The 25493-nt window shown below is 35.2% G+C and overlaps 3 protein-coding genes and 1 non-coding gene across 5 annotated transcripts; 1 reads left to right on the forward strand and 3 right to left on the reverse strand.

Annotated features, from left to right (window-relative positions):
* Nucleotides 1-3306: 3306 nt before the first annotated feature.
* LOC107668582 (saxitoxin and tetrodotoxin-binding protein 1-like) lies at nt 3307-4719 on the reverse strand. The gene is made up of 6 exons (XM_016460519.1): nt 4552-4719; nt 4297-4439; nt 4141-4205; nt 3943-4053; nt 3717-3821; nt 3307-3397 (listed from the first exon to the last, which is right to left on the reverse strand). Exons 1-6 carry the CDS (start codon nt 4666-4668, stop codon nt 3330-3332), a joined length of 609 nt encoding a protein of 202 aa, XP_016316005.1. The 5' UTR covers nt 4669-4719; the 3' UTR covers nt 3307-3329.
* On the reverse strand, nt 4676-15140 carry LOC107668580 (matrix metalloproteinase-17-like). Of its 2 annotated transcripts, XR_001631911.1 has the most exons (13): nt 15060-15140; nt 13249-13587; nt 12223-12355; nt 11965-12121; nt 11707-11815; nt 11443-11620; nt 10092-10268; nt 9863-9989; nt 8991-9061; nt 8630-8779; nt 6047-6307; nt 5487-5921; nt 4676-4712 (listed from the first exon to the last, which is right to left on the reverse strand). XR_001631911.1 is itself a non-coding variant. In XM_016460516.1 (12 exons), the coding sequence occupies exons 2-12, from the start codon at nt 13414-13416 to the stop codon at nt 5575-5577; spliced, it is 1878 nt and encodes a 625-aa protein (XP_016316002.1). In that variant the 5' UTR covers nt 13417-13587; nt 15060-15140; the 3' UTR covers nt 5030-5574. The 2 variants fall into 2 exon arrangements, 1 of the variants encoding a protein (XP_016316002.1); XM_016460516.1 differs by lacking the exon at nt 4676-4712 and having other exon boundaries at nt 5030-5921.
* Nucleotides 15141-17060: 1920 nt separating this feature from the next.
* On the reverse strand, nt 17061-17132 carry trnaa-ugc (transfer RNA alanine (anticodon UGC)). Its single transcript has one exon. It is a non-coding gene; the product is annotated as a tRNA-Ala (tRNA).
* LOC107668579 (SUMO-interacting motif-containing protein 1-like) lies at nt 17107-23647 on the forward strand. Its single transcript, XM_016460515.1, has 10 exons — nt 17107-17728; nt 18639-19925; nt 20516-20766; nt 20944-21013; nt 21123-21286; nt 21385-21477; nt 22662-22793; nt 22966-23122; nt 23221-23305; nt 23424-23647. Exons 1-10 carry the CDS (start codon nt 17600-17602, stop codon nt 23645-23647), a joined length of 2592 nt encoding a protein of 863 aa, XP_016316001.1. The 5' UTR covers nt 17107-17599.
* The last annotated feature ends 1846 nt before the right edge of the window (nt 23648-25493 follow it).

Here is a 25493-nt window from a genome sequence, read left to right on the forward strand (position 1 = left end):
GGTGTCCTGCAGAGTTTAGCTCCAACTTGCCTCAACACACCTGCTACAAAGTTTCTAGTAGGCCCTATGTCTAGTAAGAGCTTGATTAGCTGGTTCAGGTGTGTTTAATTGGGGTTGGAGCTAAACTCTGCAGGACACCGGCCCTCCAGGACCGAGCTTGGGCACCCCTGGTATAGTATTCTTTATTATCTGCGTCCTGTCTTGTCACTGTCATTCTGTTGCACTGTGGAGCTTCTGTAACTAAAACAAATTCCTCGTATGTGTAAACATACCTGGCAATAAAGCTCATTCTGATTCTGATAATAAGATAACAAGATAATAAGATAAAGATAATAATAAAATAAGTGATTCAATTCACTTATTTTATAGTGTAATAATGGAACCGGTCACAATCAGACATTAGTTTGGTTTAAGCTGGTTTACCAGTGTCTTGGAGCTGTTGTTCAGGTGGTCTAACGGGTCTCCCTGACTTATCTGTCAAATGTATTGTAAGGCTAATGGTGACTGGTCATTTATAGGAATGATCTGGACTCTGGAGCCTTCCGACTCAATGAAGGATTGTATGTGGAAAAAGTGACACCTAGGGGTGGAGTCTCTAACAACACTTAATTAAAACGTGAACCTCTTTCTCAGGGGTCACCAAACTCTTTATATTTGTTTAATGTTGATAAAAAGCATAACATCTTACTTTCTTTTTCAATTCCTTTAATTCCATTTTAAACATCCATTGATCCAAATTAGGCATTTGACTTGACATGTGAAAAGGTATAGGTAAGCTAAGCCTATTCAAAGGAGAATAATAGGCTATAGAAATTATGACTAAGGTGTGGGTGAAATAATCGTCACATAGATATAAAATTGTGTAAATGTTGAAATGTGACATGCTTTCATGAGTATAATTTTTATTGTCACAATATTTGTCTCTCTTTTATATTCATATTTCAGTGTCCATTATTTATTGTTCAAATTTGACTTCTGCTCAGGCGAGCTGTCCTTAGCCACATGACAGGGTTCTGCAATGAGAAGAAGGGGGAAACAAAATTAAATTAGACACAATAAATACCTTCATCAAATATTTTGCAGGTGTGTGTGTATTTCCTGATATTTGCAACCACAATTAAATTATATTGATATTTGCTTAAGAGGTTCTGTAGAATATTGATCAACACATGATATTCACAAGTTTTGGCTCAGACTGGGTTCTCTGACCCGGTACTCCATCATAGGAGTACTGGCTTTCTCCTTTGATTCCACACACAGCTTGCTTCCAGTTCATGTCAGACTCATTTTTCTCTCTCGCTCTCTCGCTCTGTGTGTGTGCAGGGTCAAATAAGAAAAATTTGTGCTATTTTTTTATTTATTTATTTATTTTTTAACAGTCCCTGTCGATGGCAAGTGTGACTTACTGAAGAGGTAGAGTGTGTTTTTGGTCATATTATTGAATTGATTTATGTGCATGGTGAGGCAGTCAGGGCAGGATGGGAGAAACCTGCCCTCTGTTGATGTCATTTTCTTTAGATCAAAAAGATATGCAAGTCAACAACCCTTGATCTCAGCTGAAAAAAGTGTTAACACAATGTGTTGAATGAAATTGTCTTACCAAAGAGATAAAGGTGCTGTCTTTAAGAGTTATGTTGTTATTATACTATATTATAAACTTTCTATAGACTATCTCCATTTCTGATGGGGAGAATGATCAGATAGATATGACTCAAAATCCTGGTCGTTAAGCATTAAATTACAAAGGATGCACAAACTAGAGGAAGCATCTTAATGTAAAGAATCTTACTTGATGTACCTGTGACCAAGGGATGCGGTGTTTGCAGGAGTTCTCGGTCCAACACCCATCTATGAAGTGTTGGCACTCTTCAGTGAGTTCATATATAACTGGTGATCAGAGACACCTTCACGGACAATCCATTTCCCCATGATCTATTGTAAACAAAATTAATCAGTAAAATTGAAACTTTAAGAACTTACTCCACCATGGTCCATAAAATATAAAATGTAAGCAAGTTAGTTAATTTATTTAATAATAATAATTTATTAATTAATAATCATAATTTAATATTTGTTTCAATACAGTAAATTACATAAACTTATATACACAACATATGATGTAGTTCCAGAAACATTAGATACTACTACTACTACTACTACTACTACTAAAATGCCACCTGTAGAAATTTGTATCTAAATTAATTCTACATTTCTTTTGTCATTAAATGCAAATCCTTATAGGTTTCTACAAGTATTATTAAAAAAGATTGCATGTAGAGCATTTACATATTTTCATTCCATTTTAAATACATTTATTTTATGTTTGATGCCTCAATTGAAAGTTAGAAATTGAACTGGAATTTAAAAGGTATTTTCAGTTCTGAATGGCACAGGACTCTGCTTTTAACACTAGTCACTAATCAAATTATACATCATAAACTACAGGTTGTTCTATAAACCATATGAGTTGTTAAGCAATCTTAATTTTTATTATGAACAGCATATTAGTTTGACCATATTAATGCATATTTGACTCAGTTTTGATAGCAGATAAGTAAATAATAACTTCACAATTTACTGATTATTTATATTTATCCATTTTTTTAGGTAAATTTGGGGTAAAAATATGTAAATAAGTGGTTATCAACTATGATCTATTTATCTTTTTCGAAGAAAATAAATGTTCCCTGTTTCCTCATAAGCTCCTGTAGTGTTAATTTACTATAAAAGAATACTTGCTCTAAAATATATTAATAATGCACTTACACATTTATTGTCATCTGCTGTGTTATGAGCTCCTTACAGTCTGGCAGAGATGCCTGACTCAAACTAAACAGGCCCAGAGCATTTAAAACCACTGATGTACATAGACATTGTAGAACTTCAGAAGAGGTTCTTGATTTCATGATTTCAAAAAATCATGCTGTGTGGATCAAGTACCCTAAATAGTCCAGATACACAGTACTGTTTTTTTTTTCTCCCTGAAGTGATGCAACAGGTTCTGAGAATTCTAGTTAACTGGATTGAATTGAGTGTGTAAATCTCTGGACTTTGGACAACTGGGAAACACCCCTGTCAGAATAACCTTGAGCCTTTAGAAATGAGGACAATCCCAAAAGATACTGAACTTACCCACACAGTCACATTCATAATCATTTATGTATGAATGGTATGAATGTGAACTTTTGTTATTACCACTTATTAAAACACACACACACACACACACAAACAAACAATGACACGATGAATAAAAAAGATTCTTTATTCAATTTAACTTTGTCATGGGGGTTCTTACAAATTTGATCACAAAAAAAGGTTTAATGCATGTATTATTGATCTGATTTGTCCAAACTTGGCTTCTGGTCAGATGAGTTGTCCTTGATCACATGACAGAGTTCTGCAATAAGAGGAGAAGAAGAAAAAAAACTATTAATGTGCAATTAATTCAGTATCTCTTAATTCTGATTTCTTTTTGATTTGGGGGTTAAATTATGACCTAAACATGTTATAGAATGATTTTGTGAGATTTACCTGTAACTTCTGTATCTGAAATCATGTTTTATACATATTTATAAGTGATATTGAATCTCAAATGACCAGGAGCAGTAACTGCTCTACATCAGAACCAATAGCTGTTGTTAGGGCCGTCCTTAGTTGACCCGGGGGGGGGGTGCAACCGCACCAGTTGCAACCCCCTAAGGATGACCCAAACTGACCTGTTACTCCATCATAGGAGTACTGGGTTTCTCTTTTGAATCCGAGACACTCGGCTTGCTTCCAGTAGGTGTCCATGTCAGACTCGGTTCGGTTGCTCTCTCTCTCTGCAGGAACAAAGAAGAAATAAATGAATGCTTTTTCCACAGTTGGTCATGGAATACATAATTTTAATATGATGCAATGTGTCTACATGGATTCCACATGCCTATGGATTTTGTGACTTACTGAATAAATATAAAGAATATATGGTCTTATTTTTGAATTGGCTGATGAAGTTCATGGTGAGACAGTCAGGACAGGACGGCAAGAACTTGCCCTCTGATACTATGTCATTTCCTGTGGACCAAAAACACCAACATAACATTCATTAGTACTCAGAGTCCATGAGTTTTACCTGAAATAAATACGCTTTTGTTAACTTACCACTGGCATAAAAAATACTATCTTTAACAGTTGTGTTAATGGTGCAAAATTCACACTTTCCATTTCTGAGAGGGAGAGAGATATCAGATTCAGAATGCTGGTCATCATAATTATAAAATTCATTTAGTTTAGCTTTAGTTTACAGGACAGCCTTACAGCATATTCCCTTGACTGAGGGTTAAAGTTTTTGCAAGAGTGCTTGGGCCAAACTCCATCCATGAGCTGTTCACAGTCTTCAAGATATCTGTAAATAAGTGGTGATCAGCTATGCCTTCAAGGAAGATCCATTTACCCATGATCTGTTTGGAAGAGAAAAGAAGTTGTGAAATGTATGTTCCTTAAATAATCTCCCGTAGTGTTCATTTACTATAAAAGAATACTTGCTCTAAAATATATTAATAATGCACTTACACTTTTATTGTCATCCTCCAGGGTTCGTGGTGTTATGAGCTCCTTACAGTCTGGCAGAGATGCCTGACTCGAACTAAACAGGCCCAGAAGAGCAGCCAAGACCACAGAAGAAGACATTGTAGAACTTAAGAAGAGGATTTCAGAAAATTATGCAGCATCACCTGGGGAACAAGTACTTTATATAGAACAGCTTATCACATATTATCATCTGGATGTTCTGAAGTGATGCAACAGTTTGCGTTTTTGTGATGACAGTGCCAGTATTCTGTAATGAATTAAAAAAATTGTGAACTTTAGGGACCAGGAAAACCCTGAGTTGACACAGCATTCAAGTAATTGTGGAATGAAATAATGTTCTTATTTTTCTTTTTATTGGTACAGTCTTTAGGGTACATGTTTAAAAAAAGAATAAAGAAAATTGTCAAAGAAAAACAATATTTATAAAATATATTAATAATAATAGTATCCATAAAATATATTAAATCAAATTTACATTGCATTTTCATTTTTATTTTATTATAATAGATTTTGTTCTGTAAATGATACTTTACTGATCTGTTGTTATTTGACCGTCCTTCCCACAGTAGTACATTATTTTATAAAAGTACATTGGTAATTCCCAAGTGTATGACAAGCACAGTCATTTTTATATGCACTTCATGATTAATCAAAATTCTCAAACTATTTTAATAAGGGAATGTATGAATAAATCACATTTTGAAACCCATGGATCATTTTATGACATTTTATGGTCAAGTCATTTTATGACATTTGCTCTCTACATCTTCAGAATCAAAATACTACATATATATATTGTTATACTTTTAAACTCTAGCACAATATTATTTGCCGTCTTTAGTGAAATCTTTAGTGAGCTGACAGACTCTGTGAACTGTAAATCATTAATGTTTAATGGTTGTTAGAAATCTTCTTACCAACTATTTTAGTCACTTCCTTCGGTCAGAGATTGAAAGTAAAGGAAAAAGTTATTTTGGGGTATGACTATGTAAACAAATGAAAAAATTAAAGTGATGGATTACAAGTCCCAGTGATCAGAAATAAAATGGGCAGTAAAATAGGCCCACTTTGAGTCACTGCACTGTTTAGACATGGACAGTCCCAGCGATAAGGTTTATCTCTTTCGGTTTTGTCTTTGTGCCTGATCTGGTCGATTATTCTTTGCCCTTTCTGCTCACGAAGCTCCTGTTGACCGTAGTGGGAGATCAAAGAGATGTCACCGGTGCTGTAAGAGGAAGGCTGAGGGCAGTCCAACCAATCAGTGGCCAGAAGCCGAGGGTATCCTTCTTCAGGGGCGGAGCCTGGGTGAGTAAATTTCCAGTAGGAATTGCCTTTGAAAAGGTAGGTTGAACCTGATTGATATAGAGAATAAAAAAAATAAGTAAATCAGTAGCGCTCTAAAACAGTGTCACACATACATTCCCATGCAATGCAGTAGTATTTATATATTTTAACTAATGGTTTTGAAGCAACACACCCTTAAAGTCCCCAGTCCTTTCTCTCTCATCGGCATTCTCCATGATGATTCCATTCACTCCTTCTTCAATGAGCTCTCTCCAGACTTCACTTTCCTCTCCTTGCTCTCCATCCTCTCTCACAGACCCCCACACCACACCCTGCTTTGGGTCCCAGTGCAATCCTTGCCACCCTCCTTCTGAGTCCTCAGGAGCCAGAGTAGACAGAGGCTGAGGGAAACCCTCTTGGAGTGACAGATCCTTAAACAGCCAAACCTGGGAACCTGCACATGTATGTTTAGTAGTTTACTTTAAGTAGAGTGGTGTCAAGTCATTGGTGTCAACTGATGATCACTTGCACATATAAATAGCAAGGTTGTAGAAATGATCTCAAAATCTGTTTTACGTGAAAATATAAGGTATTTTTTACAGCGTGTCTATTTACACTAAGTGCAAATAGCCTATCTTGTTGGCAAAGGCTATTTACTCTAGCTCTGCCCATCAGACAAAATTAAAAAAAAGAAACCCATCTGGTAACAGGAATAGTGGTGTGTAGAGTAAGGATAGTGGATCGACTCGAATTTGAATCCGCCTTTTACTGATCCCATTCTTTGCATATCACAGATCGGAAATTGGATGGCTCATCAACTGAACAGTATGTTCTGGCAGCTCATATTTTTACCGTGCTGTCACTATTAAATAAAACTATTGAAACATTTTTTTTTAATTGAAATAAATCTGAAATAAAATAAAATTTAAATATTAGATGGAAAAACGTAAAAAAATTTAAAATTAAATAAAAAAATAAATGAAATGTCAGAAATTTTGCCTTGGCAACTAACTGAAATAATTTGAAGTACTAAAATTACTAAAATGGAAATAAATAAAAACTAAAATAAAAATTAAATTATATCTAAACAGAAATAGTTAAATAAAAATACAAAAGCATATAACAAAATTACTAAAGGTCTCAATAAGGCAGCACTCATTTATGATTATAATAAATATAAATATATTCACTGAATATGTTGAATGAGTATACTGCATGCTGTTTTATAAATATACTACAATACATTATGGTGCAAATAGCATCTGCCTATACCCTTACGAAAAAGAAGTTTATTCAAGTGTGCTATTAGTATACTTCTTTTAAACAAAAAAATAGGAAAGTATACTTTTAGTCTACTTTTTATGTACTTCTCAGAAATTGGCTTTATGTACTTCTCAGAAGTATACTTAAAATGGCATTTAAGTATACTTGACTTATACTTAGAAAGTGCTCGTAGAATCCGTGTTTTCATTGTTATACTGTAGGGGGCGCTAGTACACATTTTCTGTACAGAATTTTCAAAAAACACAAGTGAAGAAGAAACCGAAACAACAGATGCTTCCACATGTATTCTAACACGATCATCAGACATAAAACAGTATCAAAACTGGGTAACGTTATGGAATAAAATGATGACCAATGAAGAGGTAATAATGACTGTCAAGCTTTGGCGTGTTGATCAACTTTACCTACGTTTTGATTATTGTTCTGAATCCAATTCATAGTCTTTTTTCAGCTTTTTGTTCAAAATGTTAGTATGAATAGCATTCAATACACTAAGTGAAAATAGCATCTTACTACTGTTTACATTTTGTATTTTACTACTATTTAACGGAGGTGTAAAGTATTTGAGTAAATGTAATTAATTACTGTACTTGAGTATCTTTTTGTATACTCTGTAGTTCTACTGAGTATCAAAGATATTAGCAACTTTTACTCTCTACTTCACTACATTTTTGAACAAGCATCTGTACTCTTTACTCCACTACATTTGAAATGAGTGTTGCAGTTACACATTACATTTTGCATGGCACCTAGCTTTTCTGCAGCAGTTTATTTCTACTACAAAAGAAGTGATATAGCCAACTAGAGGGCACTGAAAGTACTATATCTTGTGTGTTTTGCCCTTACTCACCCAAACTTGTCAACAAGGCTACTTTACGTAGGCTACGTTCCTTAGCAAGTAGTTGTGAATCACAGGAGTTTTATATATGAGATGAGGACATGACTGCAGCCGGCGATGAGGCTGAAACCAGCACATCCAGTGCAAGGAGGCTTTGACTTTTTAATTTGACTTAACCTTATTTTATTTATCCATTATATTTTTGAGGTGTTGAGTTTTATTTTGGTTTTAGAAAATAAACGCGATTGCTCTCCTCACAAATCAACTCTTTCTTGTTTTTCACTGGCATGTCTCTTTGACTAGTGCATCTTTGAGCCTATATTTAATATAGCTAAGTAAAACTGTTAAAATCAGACTTTTACTCAAGTTGTTTTGGAACTGACTTGTAACTTGGAGTAATTTTCACTGTAAGGTATCTGTACTTTTACAGATACAGTATGGTTTTCAGGTACTCTTTACACCTCTGCTATTTACCCAATTTACACTTAGCTTCTGTCATATTTTTATTCTTTGCATTATGGCCAAGTAAAATAAATCTCTTTAAATTACATAAATTAACTCTCAAAAGTGTGGTGCACAATTAGAATTCAGCATGAATTTTAGTTTTTGAATTTTCAGCATGCGTTTGTGATGTGATTGTGCTGGGAAACTGACCACTGATAAAGATGATGGCATGATCTGTGTGTCTTTCCATAACCGCTCGCAGTGGAGGCAGTGAAGAAGGAAGTGCTGACCAAAGTCTCTGTACAGGAACAGCCCTGACTGACACCAGACCACCTCTGCTCACTCTCCACATGTTCTGCCCTGCAAAATGCACGAGGAAAGGTATGAGAGACATAGGAGAAATATAAATAAATACTTTGTACTGTTACTGTATATGGTGACACTGGCTGGATGGATACAGAGTGTTGTATAGCAATAACGAGGACTAAGAAGATGACAACACAAGTGGAGGAAGTGTTTTTGTTAACATATCAAATAACTCCTTAAATCCGTTCAAGCTACAAGTATCTACCTTTGAAGAAAAAGATCTCTCCTCGAATCTTGGCAACTGCATCAAAACTGGTGTTACAGCGATCCACAGAACTTGAGACAAAAAGAGACATTTCAAATGATTTTTCTCTTAATTAAAATACATTGAAAATTTTAACAAACTTCTTTTAGTTAATAAAAAATAAAACAACTAAGAAACAGGACTTTGAATATTTAAAGGTATAGTTTACCCAAAAATGAAAATTCTCATGTTGTTCTAAACCTGTATGAGTTGAACATAAAAGAAGACAATTTGAAGAATATTGGTAACCAAACAGTTGACGGTAGCCATTGACTTCCATTGTATGGAAAAAAAGTCAATGGCTTTCAGCAACTGTTCAAAATAATGACAGAATTTCATTTTTGGGTGAACTATCCCTTTAAACATCTTTTGCCTTTAAAGTCAGTCTGAATCAGTTTTCTACAATCTAATGTATTTACAAGTTAAAGCATGAATACACATGACTCTTGGCCACATATTTCCTCATATTTGCAGTCTATAGTCAATACTTGTTGCCGAAAATTAGAGCCAGTCTACAGATTATGAGCAGTCAGAGCTGACAGATTTCAAACATCAAACATGTCTGATATTTTTAGCCCATGTTAGATATATATATATTGTATTTGTCATGTGCCTCCTATCAATGAGGCTCATGTTTCTGCTTGAGTTTTCACACTACTTGAAAGTCTGGTAGTGTGTGATCCTCGGTCATTTGATGTTCAGTTTTTCTCCATTTACTCCTAAAAATCTGTTTATATGTAGTGTATTCCAGCATTATTTGTGCAGAATTTGTGTATATAATCTCATTTTTGATTTGATGTTCAATTCAAAAGTTTTACTTGATTCTTTCTTACCTGTCCAAATGGCTGTGAGCATGTCTGTACATGTGTGTGAGCCGGTGTATTCCTCCATGTCTGTGACGCGATTGAGCTTCCGTCAGAAGAAGAGGTCTGTCCGTTGGAACATGGTTACCCCTCTTACCTGAATTCATAAACAGACACACATGCAGAATAGATACTTTGAGTCTTTATGAGCTATAATTGCCAAACAGAGATACCAAACAAGGCGTTTAATGACAGTTACCATAAAGGGCTGTGATGAGTTGAAGGTCATGGTGTCCCAGGCTACAGTGTAACGGGTCTCCTAGGGGCCCCTGGTAGTATGGACGCATTACAGATTGGCGTGCTGATGAATGGGTCAGTCCGAGGGCGTGACCAAGCTCATGCACCAGTACCGTGAACAGATCTGTGCCCTCCGTTGCTGTGTGTAAATGTGCACATGTTGAATTAAGTTATGATCAATATACTGGATATATATGAGCTGATACTGAACCCTATTAGCCTAAAGGTCTACTGTATCATATTTGATGCGTAAATTTCCAAGGCCTCTAAATTATCAACATGGTCAAAATTTTGCTGAAAAATATGTTATCTTCTGTCATCTGATTGATAATTTATAAATTTTTTTTAGCAAATAAAAGGCTTTTCAGTAACATCTACCTTCAGATTTTGGTGAACGTGGCTTTTTTGCTGTGAAATCTTTACTGATTTTATAAAGTAAATGTAATAACTTTTATATTGTTATAATTTGGCAAAATGAACTTACTGGACTGAAGCAACTTTGGTTTGATCTATACATCTATACATTTGATCTATACATCATCATTTTTTTTTAAATCATGTTAAATGTATCAAATATGATACACCAGGCTTCTGAAGAATTTCTCATTCATCATTGTATTGCATTGCATTATGTTTTACCCACAACAATAAAAAGTGCAATGCTTTGATCATAAAACTGCATGAGCATGTAAATCTTACTAAAACAAATTAATGGGAGATACAGAGTGACAAATGATAATAAAGATAAAGATCTCATTGACCATAAAAATGTAAGCAACTGCTCCAAATATTTTTGTTCAGTGTGGGCTTCTGAATTAGAACGAGCTCCATATTTTCCTTATGTCATACTATATGAGCCAGCAAAGTCTGATGTATAGAATATGATACTCAACAACCAAAAAAAAAAAAAAAAAAAAAAAAAAAAAAAAAAAAAAAAAAAAAAACCAAAAAAAAAAAAAAAAAAAAAAACATATATCACAGTTTTTTTTTTGTGTAAAGCTTCAATCAATTATTATACATTTTTGGACTATAATTTCATATTTTACAATAAGATTAAGGAAGCATTAGATGATGGGAAAGCTAATCTTTAAAACAAAAAATATTTAATAATTGTAATCTTTAGCAAATCTCAAATTGAATATTTTTCTTTCATACTGTAAATTATAATTTAGTAAAACTTAAATTCACTTGTTAAAAAAATAATGTTTTTATTTCTTGTCCATAAGATGAAAATGATTGGCCTGTACTGTCCTGTTGGGTTTTACTTTAGCTTTGTGCATTATTCCTTACCTTTGATTGTTTTGCAGAATTACCTGGTTGTCTGAAGGCCCATTCCTCCTCTGCATCCAAATGAACTCCACCTGCCCTGTCTGGATCTGACGGAAAGAAGGCATGGCCAACAGATCCACCTGCTCCATCAAAGGGATATCCGTCTCCATGGGGACCATGCAAAAAATCTATTTGGAGATCCGCCCCCTCTGGTCCTCGCACCTATATGAAATAGTTCAACATAGTCTGTGAATTTCCATGAACACAAAAGCATTCAGGAACACTGAGTTTTAAAAAGTAACCACAACCTCATGGAACTCAAGTAATGTTGGATCGGCCCACACTCTGAGTGCATAGTACACAAGGGAGCGAATCATTTCACGGGACAGTTTAGAGGATGCCGGGTAAGAACGCAGCCTGAGAAAAAACAAAGAATAATACACTAAGATTTGCTGAGGTGTTTTTTAATATTTTACTTTGCTGTGATACTGTACATCATGTAGATGAATGCAGGATGGAAAAAGCAGGAAGAAAAAAACAACCGGTAAAATAATCATCAGGCTAACCTCCAGTTGATATTTCTTCTTGTCCAGGTAGAAACTGCTCTTTTCATCCTTTGATTTTGCATATCATCACTGTGTAGTGCCGATGTCTGAATGGTTTGGTCATCATCATCTGGAAGTGAACACCGGGGTGTCTGCATCAGTTGAACTGTCTCTTCATCTGTGAGAGGAAGCCAAGGGTAAAGACGAAGACACAATAGAAGAGTTATGAAATAAGACTGAGATTTAAAAACAGTGGGGGACATATTTTGTTTTTCATACCTAATACTCCTGTATCGTCCAAACCAGCAAACCTCTGCATTTTCTTCACTGCTTGAGTGACAGCTGTCCAGGCCTGTAACTGACCTGTAGAGGGATCAGGGGGCGGGAGATATCCATACTTTGTGAGCCAATCCTGCCAAACAGAACAATATGAAACCATCAAAATATATTCAAATACACCACCATTGAAATTTTCAAAAGAAATTAATACTTTATTCAGCAAGGATGCATTTGACTGATCAAAAGTAACAGTAAAAACATTTCAAATAAATGCTGTTTTTTGTCAACTTTCTATTCATTAAAGAATCCTGGAAAAAAATATATGACCATTTCCACAATAATATTAAACAGCACAACTGTTCAACTTTTCAACACTGATAATAATAAGAAATGTTTGTACACCAAATCAGCATATTCAGCTATGCCATCAGCGTAATAATTTTTAAAATATGCTCTATTAGAAGACAGTTCTTTTAAATTGTAATAATATTTCACAATATTACTGTATAGTTTATCAAATAAATGTAGCCTGGGTAAACATAAGAAACTTTTTTCAAAAACATTTAAAAAATCATGACCCCAAATTTGGCATTTCTAAGCATTTATGGGAATTGTAATAAATTATGTAATGCATTTGTAAATGATTCAAATAAAAGAGTTAGATTCCAATCTTTTAAAAAAGAAATTATTGAAAAGTATTCATATCAACCATGAAAGCAATATAAAACTGCCATTGCAACCCCATTTAGTTCTATAACATGCATTAGCAAGAACAAATTCGTGATGGGGGATGTGATGTTCTTAAAAAAAAGCTAATTTTAGGGGCAGAACAGATTATTACATTTTTCTTCAAAATTCTGAAAAACGAAATAATGTGAAAAAAACATGCACAAATGAATCATGCACAGTAAGAAGCATATAGGGTCAATTTCATGTTGACTTTTAATAGAAGACTACAACACTGAAAACTCTTTTCCAACTGCAGGTGAAACTGTAAATCATGTAAAACTTCCAAAACATTCTCACCACAAGTTTGATGTTCTCATCTTCTGTGGGTAACACAGTGGGTAAAGCAGTAGACATAACCGTGCTCGCCAAAGTGGTTGGCAGTGCATCTTTACCAGCCTTTCCATAAGCTTCCATTGTACGTCCACACATGTAGAAGACAACTACTGTCCAAAACATCGCCATCATACTGAGAGTGTATACATCATCTGCTTGGAATAGTAGAACTATGAAACCAATTCTGTTGACAGAGATATGCAAATCTCAGTCCTCCTTAGTCAAGTGATTTCAATGATGTCATCTTTGCTGAATCAGAGATGGTGGCCTCTCTTGTGTTGAGGAATTGTAGGATTGACTACACTGCTGACTGCGTTGGTTGTAATGTTGCGTGATTGATTTGCAGATGGCTAGTATCAAAGAGAAAAGGATGAAGAGGCTACAGAGGTTTTATGTGTTTCATTTTAAAGGAAAAGGGGACAAGCACAACAGATGTGACTAGGAAGAAATTAAATTAGCTGGTGTCATTTCATTAAAGAAATGTGGGAGACGTCGGGTTGGAAGAGTAGACGAGGGATGTGGAATGGGGCATGGAAAAAAAGAGTTATGGAATAATGGAATTAAAGGAAAACACTCCCAGTATCAGAGGACAAAGACAGAGGACAGTGTACGAAAGGGAGGGAGACTGACGGGAAAACGGGGAAGAGACACATGTATGCATGTAAATATGTATGGATTTATTAGTGTCTGAGAGATGAGACATTGACCCAGTCACAGAAAGACAGTAGGGGAGAACCTGCATAAATGTGACGCTCAATAAATGTAATAACGTAATGCATCGGCATGTCATTTATGATATGCAATTCAATCTCTCAACCTAACCTCCCAAAATATCTGACAGTTCCAGATGTGTAGAATTTATGTCAAACGCACAGCAAATTAAATTAAAAACGAATGATTTTAAAACAATAAAATGAATAACTATAATAAAGTATTACTTTTTTAGTAGTAGTAGTATTAATAACAATATATTAAATGAACTGCTTTGGGTGTAAAAATCTAAGTAAAAATGTTGTCCTTAAGTAACGTTGTGTTTTAGCGTCATCATTTCATTTCACATGTATTTTCAATATCAACTTGTTTGTCTTGCTCTGTTTACATGTCCTCTGAAGTCATGTACTCAAGACTGTACTCTACAATATGAGGATGTGTCTAGAATTTAAAAAGGTTTTAAACACTATATAGACAAATTATATATCTGCATGCTGTACATTATAAAGCTTTATCATTTATTGTTATCATTTACAATTATCACATGATGTTACAAGTGACAAGAAAGAAATAAACATCAATCTTTGTACTTCTAGTTGAACAGTTTCAGACTTTTTCAAATTTAATTGATGCAGGTAACAACCATTAACATGTCAAAGACGTTTGAAGCTAAATTTCAAAGCTTTAAGCTAAACATTTTCCAAAAACATGAGCAAAAAATGAAAAAGTGTTACACTTGCATACATGCTTTTCCACAAACCATTGGGAAATCTGTTGATATGGGTAATACATTCTCAGACTGAGCTTTTAGCTTCACTTAATCCCTGATGGACTGCATTTCTTAACAGCGTGCATTCATTTAAAGCTGTAATTTACACCACAACATAGGGGGGTGGAAATAATTATCAAGGCAATTTATAAGACATAACAAAGGATCCAGAATCATTTTAATCTTCTGAATAAGCTCAAGATAGTCAGACAGCAACAACGAAAACTTAATGCAAAGAAGAAGTTAATGCAATGAATGATCTTATTCAAAACAGAAAGAAATGGGGCATGCTTACTTTCACAACTTCTTTTCTTTCCTCCTTTGCACTCGCCTGCTCTGTCCCGTTGCCCTCCTTCTCTGTTCCTGAACAGATGTGTTTCTCTCATCTCCTCAACCAGACCACCCCCCCTTCTGCATCTGCACTCTCACAATGGACTCCTAATACCCCCCTCAATAATGTACCCACCCACCCCTGCTAAGTGCATCGGCATTTGCTCACTCTCTCTCTCTGTGCTTGGAAGATACCAGTGTGAAAAAGCCTCTTTATATCCAGCGAGGAGATTTAGATACATGCTTAATTGCACATGTCCATCCACTCTCTATCAAATTTCCTATACTTCATATGCAAATGACTCAAATGTCTCCTAGATTTAAATAACAGATGAAACACTAAAGTGATTCTAAACATATAGTATAAGGACATTTACATATTTATATATGCATCCTTTAATGTGAGATCTCAGTCAACTGCCGGATTAGGGTTTCACTTTATCTTTGGGTTTGTGTGTAGTTGTGGATATGTTGGGATTAAATCCTTTTAACGAAAGGATTAAAAAAATAATTAAAAATGAAGATTTGAACAGATCTAGCTAAATGCATTGTTGCTATTTGGTCTACTATGACATATCAGGTAACTTCTTTGTGACAATTTCTGTGTTTAAAAAATGTAAAAGTTTGTTGGCACATATACAATTAATTAAATCCTGGGACTTCTGTGCAGGGGTTAACTTGTTCAAACTTGTACATGACAGAAAGCAAGAGAGGCAGTCTGTCTTTTTTGCTGGATAATCTGTGGGGAGTCCCAAGGAAATAGCCGGATTGGAAAAGCATACTTACAAGGGCAACTGAGGCGTGTGCTGAATGTTTATAGTGTAACTTGACCTCCTGATCTGGTAAACATCTTAGAATATAACCTGTCAAAGAGAACTGCAAACTGGCCAAAATACTTTTAGAGAGAGAGAGAGAGAGAGAGAGAGAGAGAGAGAGAGAGAGCAGTATGAGCAAAGGAGGCATTATTGCCTTGTTGTCCTGCTAATGATTTTGACCCGCAGATCAAAGTGTGCGGCCTAGTGGGGCAGATGTGTTCAATGTATTTTTAGAAAGATGCACAAGGCAGGAAGTTTATCTGTGAATGGAAGTGTGTGTTCAAAAAGAGAGTGATCAAGAGCCACAAAAGACCAAGTGAAGTTCCTTGTCTCCAAGACAACCGAGATGCCTTAAGAAGAAATCCGCAATACAGATATTCATTGTGCACTCAAGACATGGGCCTCAACTTTGCTCTCACAAGGGACGGCACTGGAATTTCTTACTATGGTCACCTCTGACTAATACCACAAAAGATAGACTCCCAGTGAGTCACTCATCCTTCTGTTTAGAGAAAAGTATTGTATTTCACTGTTTAAAAGTATGGGATCAGTAAGACTTGTTTTTAAAAGAAAGTAATAGTCCACGGACACATTTACTTAATCAAAAGTGACAGTAAGAACATGCTGTTCTTTTTAACATTATATTCATCAAAGAATCCTGAAAAAATCCCGGTTTCCAAAAAAAAAAAAAAAAAAAAAGTTGAGCTGCACAATTGTTTTCAACCGGATAATCTGTGGATCTAATAATAAAAAGCATATTAGAATGATTTCTGAAGACTGGAGTAACAAACAAATAAATAAATAAGATGAAAATTCAGAACTGAAAGGAAGAAAATATATTTTAAAATATATTAAAATAGAAAAGTTATTTAAAATTGTAATATTTCACAGTATTGTAATATTTATAGTATTTTTGAACAAAAAAATGCAGACTTGGTAAACTATACACACACACACACACACTAATTTGGCAGTACTTTAAATGTTGTTGGCTCTTAAAATAAATTGCTTGTGATGTTCCTTGCTTTTGGATAAATCTTTTGATAAAATAATAAATATGTAAATGTTAATCGACAGCATGATATAGAAATCTACGTGATCTTCGACAACAGTCTGTTATATAACAAACAAAAAATAAAGTGTAAGAAAAATGGAGATGCTGGGGATTGAACCCGGGACCTCATACATGCAAAGTATGCGCTCTACCACTGAGTTACATCCCCCGTAACCGTGCTTCATGAGACAAATCCAATATATCGGCCAGACCGACCGACAATAAGGCTCTGCAATCTACAGAGTTCGAAGCTCATAATCAGATGTAATGTTGATTTAACGGGAATCTGTGGCTGCGTGCAGCATAACTAAAAACATTCTGACGCAGACAAGGTACAAACGTATCGCTCTCAATCATAATCCAACACACTTCCGCATAAATCGACAACATTTCACTTGCGGAAGTTCCTTCGTCAAATCCTACAATAGTGAAACCAAAACATTTCCACCTATGTGACACCAGTATTGATATTTACCTCCGTGATTATTTGTTTTCATAGAGACTTGTTTGAAAGAAATAGCTAAACAACAATAATTTCACGATCAATGTTCTCGCCTGGACGAACTTGTTGTTTGTTGTTCAAGACTGTGCTCTGTCAGCGCAAACATGTTTAATGGGGCAGGGTGAGGCAGGATTATGGAGGATATTATTTGTGTCAGCTCGGGCAGCGACGACGACTCTGATTTAGAGGTTATAAGCAGTTATAATGAAGACAAAGAAGACGTAGTTCCGTTCATTCGAGCACAATGGCTCCCAGTCACACCTGTAAGTTTATTCGACTATTTTCAAGCAGTTTGTCTGTATCAGACTCACAATGTTTTGCTTATTTGTTAGCCGCTTGCACTTTTATCAGTTTCTATGCAGAACATGAGCACTTTCATGCGGTTTCCATATGCAAAAAGGCATATTTGTTTAGAGTGATGCGTAAATTTACGCTTGTTTCTAACCGCACGTGGTTTGTGCTTTTTATACATGATTTTAGCTGCAGGAGACGCTGGCACGCGCACAGGTGACGTTACGTCGAGTTATTTATAATTTTTAAAAAGAGATTTTCATCGGTTTGCGGAGCACAACAACCTTCAAGAACAAAACTAAAATTTAAATAAATATAATTTAAATATTTAAATAAAATAAATGATATTTTATTGTATGTTTATCGTATTTCATTTTAGATTTCAATTTAATTATTTTGATATCAAGGCAGTGTTTATCGATAAATTGACTGATGCGCGTTTAGAAGATTACATTGAATTTTACATGCATTTTATTATGGGGTCTCTGGAATAAGCGATTCTGATTGGCCAGTCGAGTTTAACTGACCGCTCATCCGGGAAACCAGTGTTTCTCAGAGCTGTGCTCTTCACGGTCTGTGCAAGTAAGCTACTAAAATAACTTCAACTTTAATCAGTATTTAATATCTATCTATTTATTTATTTGGATACATAGCAGTGTAATAAGTGGGACAATGTACAGCAGTTGGCCATTGTTGCAAAAATACAACCCCTTCAAGGAGGCTTGATAGCCTTGTTGTCAGTGCTATTATTTTTGACATACTTGCCAACAGCCACCTGCTCTGTAGTTATCAATACTGGCATAAGTGTAGAAAAGTCTGTACCAATCTTTCACTGTATTTCGTTTGGTTTCTCCCACTTTATTCATTATTTGTTTGTCTCAGGTCCTCATCGATATCACAGGCCACAACTTCACCCCTCCAAGGCGAAGATGCTCAAGAAGAGATACATGCTCCTCCCTAGAAGTTATAGATCTAAGTGAAGACGATCCTCCTGATGATGTTGGTGTGCAGAAACCATCGGCAACTTTGCCATCAGTAGAAAGCAGAGGCAAGAAATTGCGTGTAACACCGGCATCTTTTGGAAAAGCTCAAGAATCAAAATCTCAAACCTGTATTGGCAAAGATGTGGCTAATTCAGTGTGTTTTGTAGGAAGCAGTCTGCAGTCTGTTGCCTCTAAGTCACTCAGTCAGGAGAGCACTCTCACAGACGTGCTCCAAAGTACAGAAGATTATTTGCATCAGGACACAAATTGTAATTCAAGCTTGCCGTCTGAGCAGCTGAGCTGGGATAAGTCTTTGGAACATTGCAGTTCCAGTGATAAAAGTAAAAGTCCGTTCAAATGTGAATCTGAAATATTAAAGAACTCTATTGTAGATGTATCGCAGAACACTAAAGACACACAGCTTAGTACACCAGCTGTCTGCAGCATAGAAACAGACCAAGAAGGCAATCTTGACTCATCACAGAAATGGGAAGACAGTGTTCTCTCTCCTTACAATCTTGACAGTCCATATTACTGTCCGAGTGAGGTAGATGCTTATATATTCTCGGATTCATCCATTAAGTCTGAAGATAATGATCATCCATTTACAACATGCAACAGTCAACAGTCATTTCAAACCTCTGAGCTTCCTTCTGCTACTCATACTGCATCAGTGTCCAATGCACTTTTATTAAAAGAGGACGGTGAAACAATGAATAACGGCAAAAATGAGGACCTACATACTCAGGTTCATCCCGAGCCTTCGTACCCCTCCATACCTACCTCATCTAGAGCATCGCCCCCCTGGAGCCCTGAGTTTTCGTCTAAACAGAGTAAGCCCAACAGTCCCACTTCCACAGAGATTCTTGCCAGTGACACAGCAGCACATTCCCCTGGTCTGTCTACACTGAGCTCACCAAGTAGCTCCTTCAGCCTCCTCATTTCGCAGCCCTCCTCGCCAAACCTTCCAGAGAGAACAGAGCAAAACAGAAATGATTCAGATGCAGGTTCCCCAGAAAGCCCTCCCATCAGGCTTTGGGACACAAGCAGCGATGGCGACAATGAAAATGTGCTGGATAATATGGAGTCAGATCTTTCTGAAAACAATTCAGAAGATAGACAACATATCTGTCTGACTCAGTACAGAAAATTTAGTCAGTGCATGAGTGGAACGGTTCCACACATGGTAAGACGTTTTAATATGCACATTGACATTTTAATAGATAGATTTAAAGGGATACTCCAAAATTCTGTCATCTACCTATGCTGTCACATATGTATATGACTTTTTTTCTTCAGATGAACATAAACAAGTTTTTTAGAAAAATAATCCACGAGAGATGCGAAAGCACAGAGGACAGTCATTTCTTGTGTTTCACAACATGCATACATGAGTTCAAAGTTCAAAATATACTTTGGGGGTCCCGTACACATGCATTATATGGACTCACAGAGATTTTATGATTTTTTCTGAAAATCTTCAGGTTCATCTGAAGGAAGAAAGTCATATTTACTCACCCTCATACCATGCCAGATGAATTTCATTTTTGGGTGGAGTATCCGTTTAATAGACAAAATATTGATAATATGGTTGTTTCATATTGGTACTCTGTGTATTCATCATTTTAACATGAATCATAAAGTCTTTTGTGTTTACCTCAGCCCTTAGGACAAAAATTGCTGCAAGACACACCCTTGGGTCTCACCCTGAACATGCCAGAAAATTATCCTATAATACGAAATAGATTTCAGTCAGTCAATTTCTGTTTTTAACAGGATGACGATGGGGAAGACGAACACTATGGCCCCGCTGAGCCTCTATGCCGTCAGAGCCTTAGCTTGGTCTACAGCACTATTGAGGAAAATTACCCAGAAGGCACTCTTCAGCTGCTGTCTGACTTCATTCAGCCTCGGTATTACCCACCAGTGGATATTACGACACACCTGCTCAGGGGGATTTTCTTAAACCCACAAAGCCCTGATGTTTTAGTCATAGAGGCCTATAACCTATTGATGAAGACTCAGAGGTGAGTGTGATCACAGCTGCAACTACTTGGTTTAAAACAGTTATGGGAGTATGAACAATTTAAGTTTTCATGAAGAAGTCAAGTGTAAATCAGAGATGTTGCCCAACTCCTCCAAAAATGATGTGTAAAACATACTATTCATGTTTATTTTATAAGTTGTTTGTTTTATATGTTAAGATACCATCCTGTGGATGCTTCTACAGTCCCATGCGATTGGGAACTGATGAAGTCAGTTATGAATGAACAGGTATATACATTTAGCACTTTAAAAAAATAGCTTTAAGTAATGTTAAAAATATTATTAAGTAATGCTTTTATTTCTTCAACATTCTGTGCTTCATTATTCCTGTCTTAAGGATGACGCTATGAGGTTGCGGACAGAGGTCCAGTACATGCTCCTGCAATATGTGTTGCAGGTTTTAGAAGATGATTTTCATTTTAAACTCAGGTCTCAGTGTCTTCATCACTCTGTTGCAAAGAAGATGCTTTCATGTGGCAATGAAACATTTGGGCAAGTCAAGTGAGTTATATTCTCTATTGTTGGAGCCGTTTTTATTTAAGTCCCTAATTTGCAATTGGTTTTGGCTTGGCATAATCCTTTATGATTCTTGTTCTTAGGGATATAATAGTTTGGATGATGAATGCTGCTAAGGAGTCAGTGAACCACTCAAAAGATGTGGAATATCCAAAGAATGAGGACAACTATCTTAAGTATATGAAGTGATAATTTTTGTTATCATTATACACTACCGTTCAAAAGTTTGGGGTCAGTAAGATTATTATTATTTTTTTAATTAAAGGGTTACTCCACCCCAAAATGAAAATTTTGTCATTAATCACTTACCCCCATGTCGTTCCAAAACCGTAAAAGCTTTGTTCGCCTTCGGAACACAATTTAAGGTATTTTGGATGAAAACCGGGAGGCTTGTGACTGTCCCATTGACTGCCTAATAAATTACACTGTCAAGGTCCAGAAAAGTATGAAAGACATCGTCAGAATAATCCATCTGCCATCAGTAGTTCAATCTGAATTTTATGAAGCGACGAGAATACTTTTTGTACGCAAAGAAAACAAAAATAACGACTTTATTCAACAATTTGTCTCTTCCGAACCGTATACCGAACCGTAGCGCAATTTCGGAGAGTATCAACTGAACGCAAACTTTAAGCAGCAAAACTACGTTCATGATTGATAATATATTTGAAATGTTTCATCAGCATATTAGAATGATTTCTGAAGGATCATGTGACACTGAAGACTGGAGTAATGATGCTGCATTTACATTTACATTTAGTCCTTTAGCAGACGCTTTTATCCAAAGCGACTTACAAATGAGGACAATGGAAGCAATCAAAATCAACAAAAGAGCAATGATATGCAAGTGCTATAACAAGTCTCAGTTAGCTTAACGCAGTACACATAGCAAGGTTTTTCTTTTATCATATAATAAATAAAAAGAAAACAGATAGAATAGAAAAAGAATAGAGCAAGCTAGTGTTAGAGGCCTTTTTTTTGCTTTTGTTAATTGTATAATAAATAAAAAGAAAACAAATAGATAGAATAAAAAAAGAATAGAGAAGCTAGTGTTTTTTTGCTGCAAATTCAGCTTTGCCATCGCAGGAATAAATTACATTTTAAAGTATATTAAAATAGAAAAGTTTGTTTAAAAAAAAAAAATGTAATAATATTGTACTCTTCCTGTTTTTACTGTATTTTTGATCAAATAAATGCAGCCTCGATGAAAAAAATCTTACCGACCCCAAACATTGAATGGTAATATAACAACATTTCTAACAGTGATATATTTGTGCCATGCAACGACAGTCTGTAAAAAACAGTTTGGATTGTCCTTTCTTTCTTTGCTAAATAGATACATTTACTTTATTTGTTACAGGATTGTGTTATCTCTTCAGAGGATGTTAACATTGGCCTTGGAGGTGGACAAGAACCCCAACTACAGTTCAGACAAACTCTCAGAAGAACTCTTCAGTTGTCTTAACAGAATGCATTCTTGCAGGCAGATAAGGTAAAAAAAAAACAAACCCATAGCTAATCAGTGCTTGCACTATTTTACATATTGCAATCATTTGACCTTTACTGAATGTTCTCTAAATGAAGAGTTTTTGCTGCTCTTTGTATTATAACAGTGCATTTATGTACATTTCTAATTATGCGTTCTTTCTCATTGTGTGTGCTAGACTCTTGTTGCTGAGGACTCTGGATAGCAAGCTGCTGAGATGCAAGTTGTTGAAGCTGCTGTTGGATGAGGCTTGTTCTCAGAAGACAAGCTTGCCCATGTCTCTAAACTTGCTGCTACACTACCTCAAGAGCTCCACACTGGCCTCAGACCCCTCTGTAAAAGATCATTGCACTATTATATTACAAATTAGCATTTTGCATTGTTATTCTACATAACAGCTGAACTCGCATGATCTCCCTGCATGGTGTGCCAGGATGGAGCAGAGAAGTGGAGAAAATGGGATGAACTCCTTCAGCTTCTGTGGATGCTGATTCTCAGTTATGAAGAAGTTCTGACCGGTAAACAAACCAGTGCTTACACAGCTTTTTCAGCTAATAAATAAGACATCTTAAGTGATCAAATATAGTCACCATTGTAGTTTTTTAATTTATTTTACTTTCAAACTTTGTTCCCCAGGTCATCTACACTTCCCCATCACAAAGCGTTTTGATAGGAGGCATGCTCCTATTTGGACATTGGATGATCAAGTGAAATGCTCAGAAGTGCAAGAGGCAATGGACACCTTCCTGTCACGTGCAGCCAACGATATCGGCCATGCTCTCTCCATGGAAATGCAGGATTTATTATCCCAACTACAAGAACACATAACTGACATGTCCAGCGTTACTACAAGTCATTAAACCTTTTATAATAGCTTTATAAAATGTAAACTTTTATAAAAAGATTTTTTTTATAAATTTATTTTTTTTATACAATTTGTGTGTTTGTTTACTATGTAAACCGACCAAGAACAAATATTATTATTATTACGCTCTCCCCAATGAAATCCATCTCATCTACAGGAACATATAACTGACATCATTAAACCTTTAATAATAACTTTTTTAACCCTTTAACTGTCACCCGTCCCCAACGCCTATGTTTACTTCACTATATTACAATTAAATCCTAATCTAATCATGACAAACTTTATATCGTTGGAAAGGTCTAAGACTCCTAAATAGATATTTTACCAAATTTTTTTCTTAAAAATTATGTAGGAAATTAATAGATTAATTTATGACAAGAGTGCAACTCAAAAATCTACATCACAACAGGAGTTCTGACCTTTGTCACAAAAAGTCTTCTTTGTTGCCTTTTTCTCTGTCACACTTTAGAAATCATCAGAAATGATATATCAATTGAAAACTTAAAATCTCAAAATTCATCCTTTGAAAACCATTTTAAAATCAGACATTGCATTACCATGAAAATGGTACATCAAAATCATGTTACAAAATGTTTTCATTCATGAATTATAAAACTTTAAGTTTGGATAGTGCACTTTCACGTCTATGTTCAAAAATGTGAGTGACAGTTAAGGGGTTAAATAAATGTATTTTTATATTATTATTACTATTATTATTTTACTTTTCAGTCGCAGACATAAAATAATAGCCTAACAAAAACAGATGAATTCCGTACACTGCTATAGCCAGCAATTTATATTTTGATGCAACATTTTGGTCATGCATGATGCAACCTTCATCAGAAAATGATTTCAAATGTTGCATTAAAATGGTTTGCAAGCTATAGCAGTGTGTGGTATTTATTTTTGTTAGATTACTTTGCTGTTATTTATTCCTGTGCACTTGCTTATATGATTTTCAATAAGTTGTGTGGAATTTCATTTGTTTAGACTTAAATAATAAAAAAATAAAAAAAAGCTTTATATTTTTTTGTGTGCAAAAAAGTATAGTTCACCCAAAGACGGAGTACCCAAATCATAATTTATTCATCCCTTAACAGTAAGTAAAGAGTGCAACTCAAAAATCTACATCACAACAGGAGTTCTGACCTTTGTCACAAAAAGTCTTCTTTGTTGCCTTTTTCTCTGTCACACTTTAGAAATCATCAGAAATGATATATCAATTGAAAACTTAAAATCTCAAAATTCATCCTTTGAAAACCATTTTAAAATCAGACATTGCATTACCATGAAAATGGTACATCAAAATCATGTTACAAAATGTTTTCATTCATGAATTATAAAACTTTAAGTTTGGATAGTGCACTTTCACGTCTATGTTCAAAAATGTGAGTGACAGTTAAGGGGTTAAATAAATGTATTTTTATATTATTATTACTATTATTATTTTACTTTTCAGTCGCAGACATAAAATAATAGCCTAACAAAAACAGATGAATTCCGTACACTGCTATAGCCAGCAATTTATATTTTGATGCAACATTTTGGTCATGCATGATGCAACCTTCATCAGAAAATGATTTCAAATGTTGCATTAAAATGGTTTGCAAGCTATAGCAGTGTGTGGTATTTATTTTTGTTAGATTACTTTGCTGTTATTTATTCCTGTGCACTTGCTTATATGATTTTCAATAAGTTGTGTGGAATTTCATTTATGTTTAGACTTAAATAATAAAAAAATAAAAAAAAGCTTTATATTTTTTTGTGTGCAAAAAAGTATAGTTCACCCAAAGACGGAGTACCCAAATCATAATTTATTCATCCCTTAACAGTAAGTA

The sequence above is a fragment of the Sinocyclocheilus anshuiensis genome, unplaced genomic scaffold (assembly GCF_001515605.1).
Source record: "Sinocyclocheilus anshuiensis isolate Anshui unplaced genomic scaffold, SAMN03320099.WGS_v1.1 scaffold264, whole genome shotgun sequence".
Taxonomy (NCBI): Eukaryota; Metazoa; Chordata; class Actinopteri; order Cypriniformes; family Cyprinidae; genus Sinocyclocheilus; species Sinocyclocheilus anshuiensis.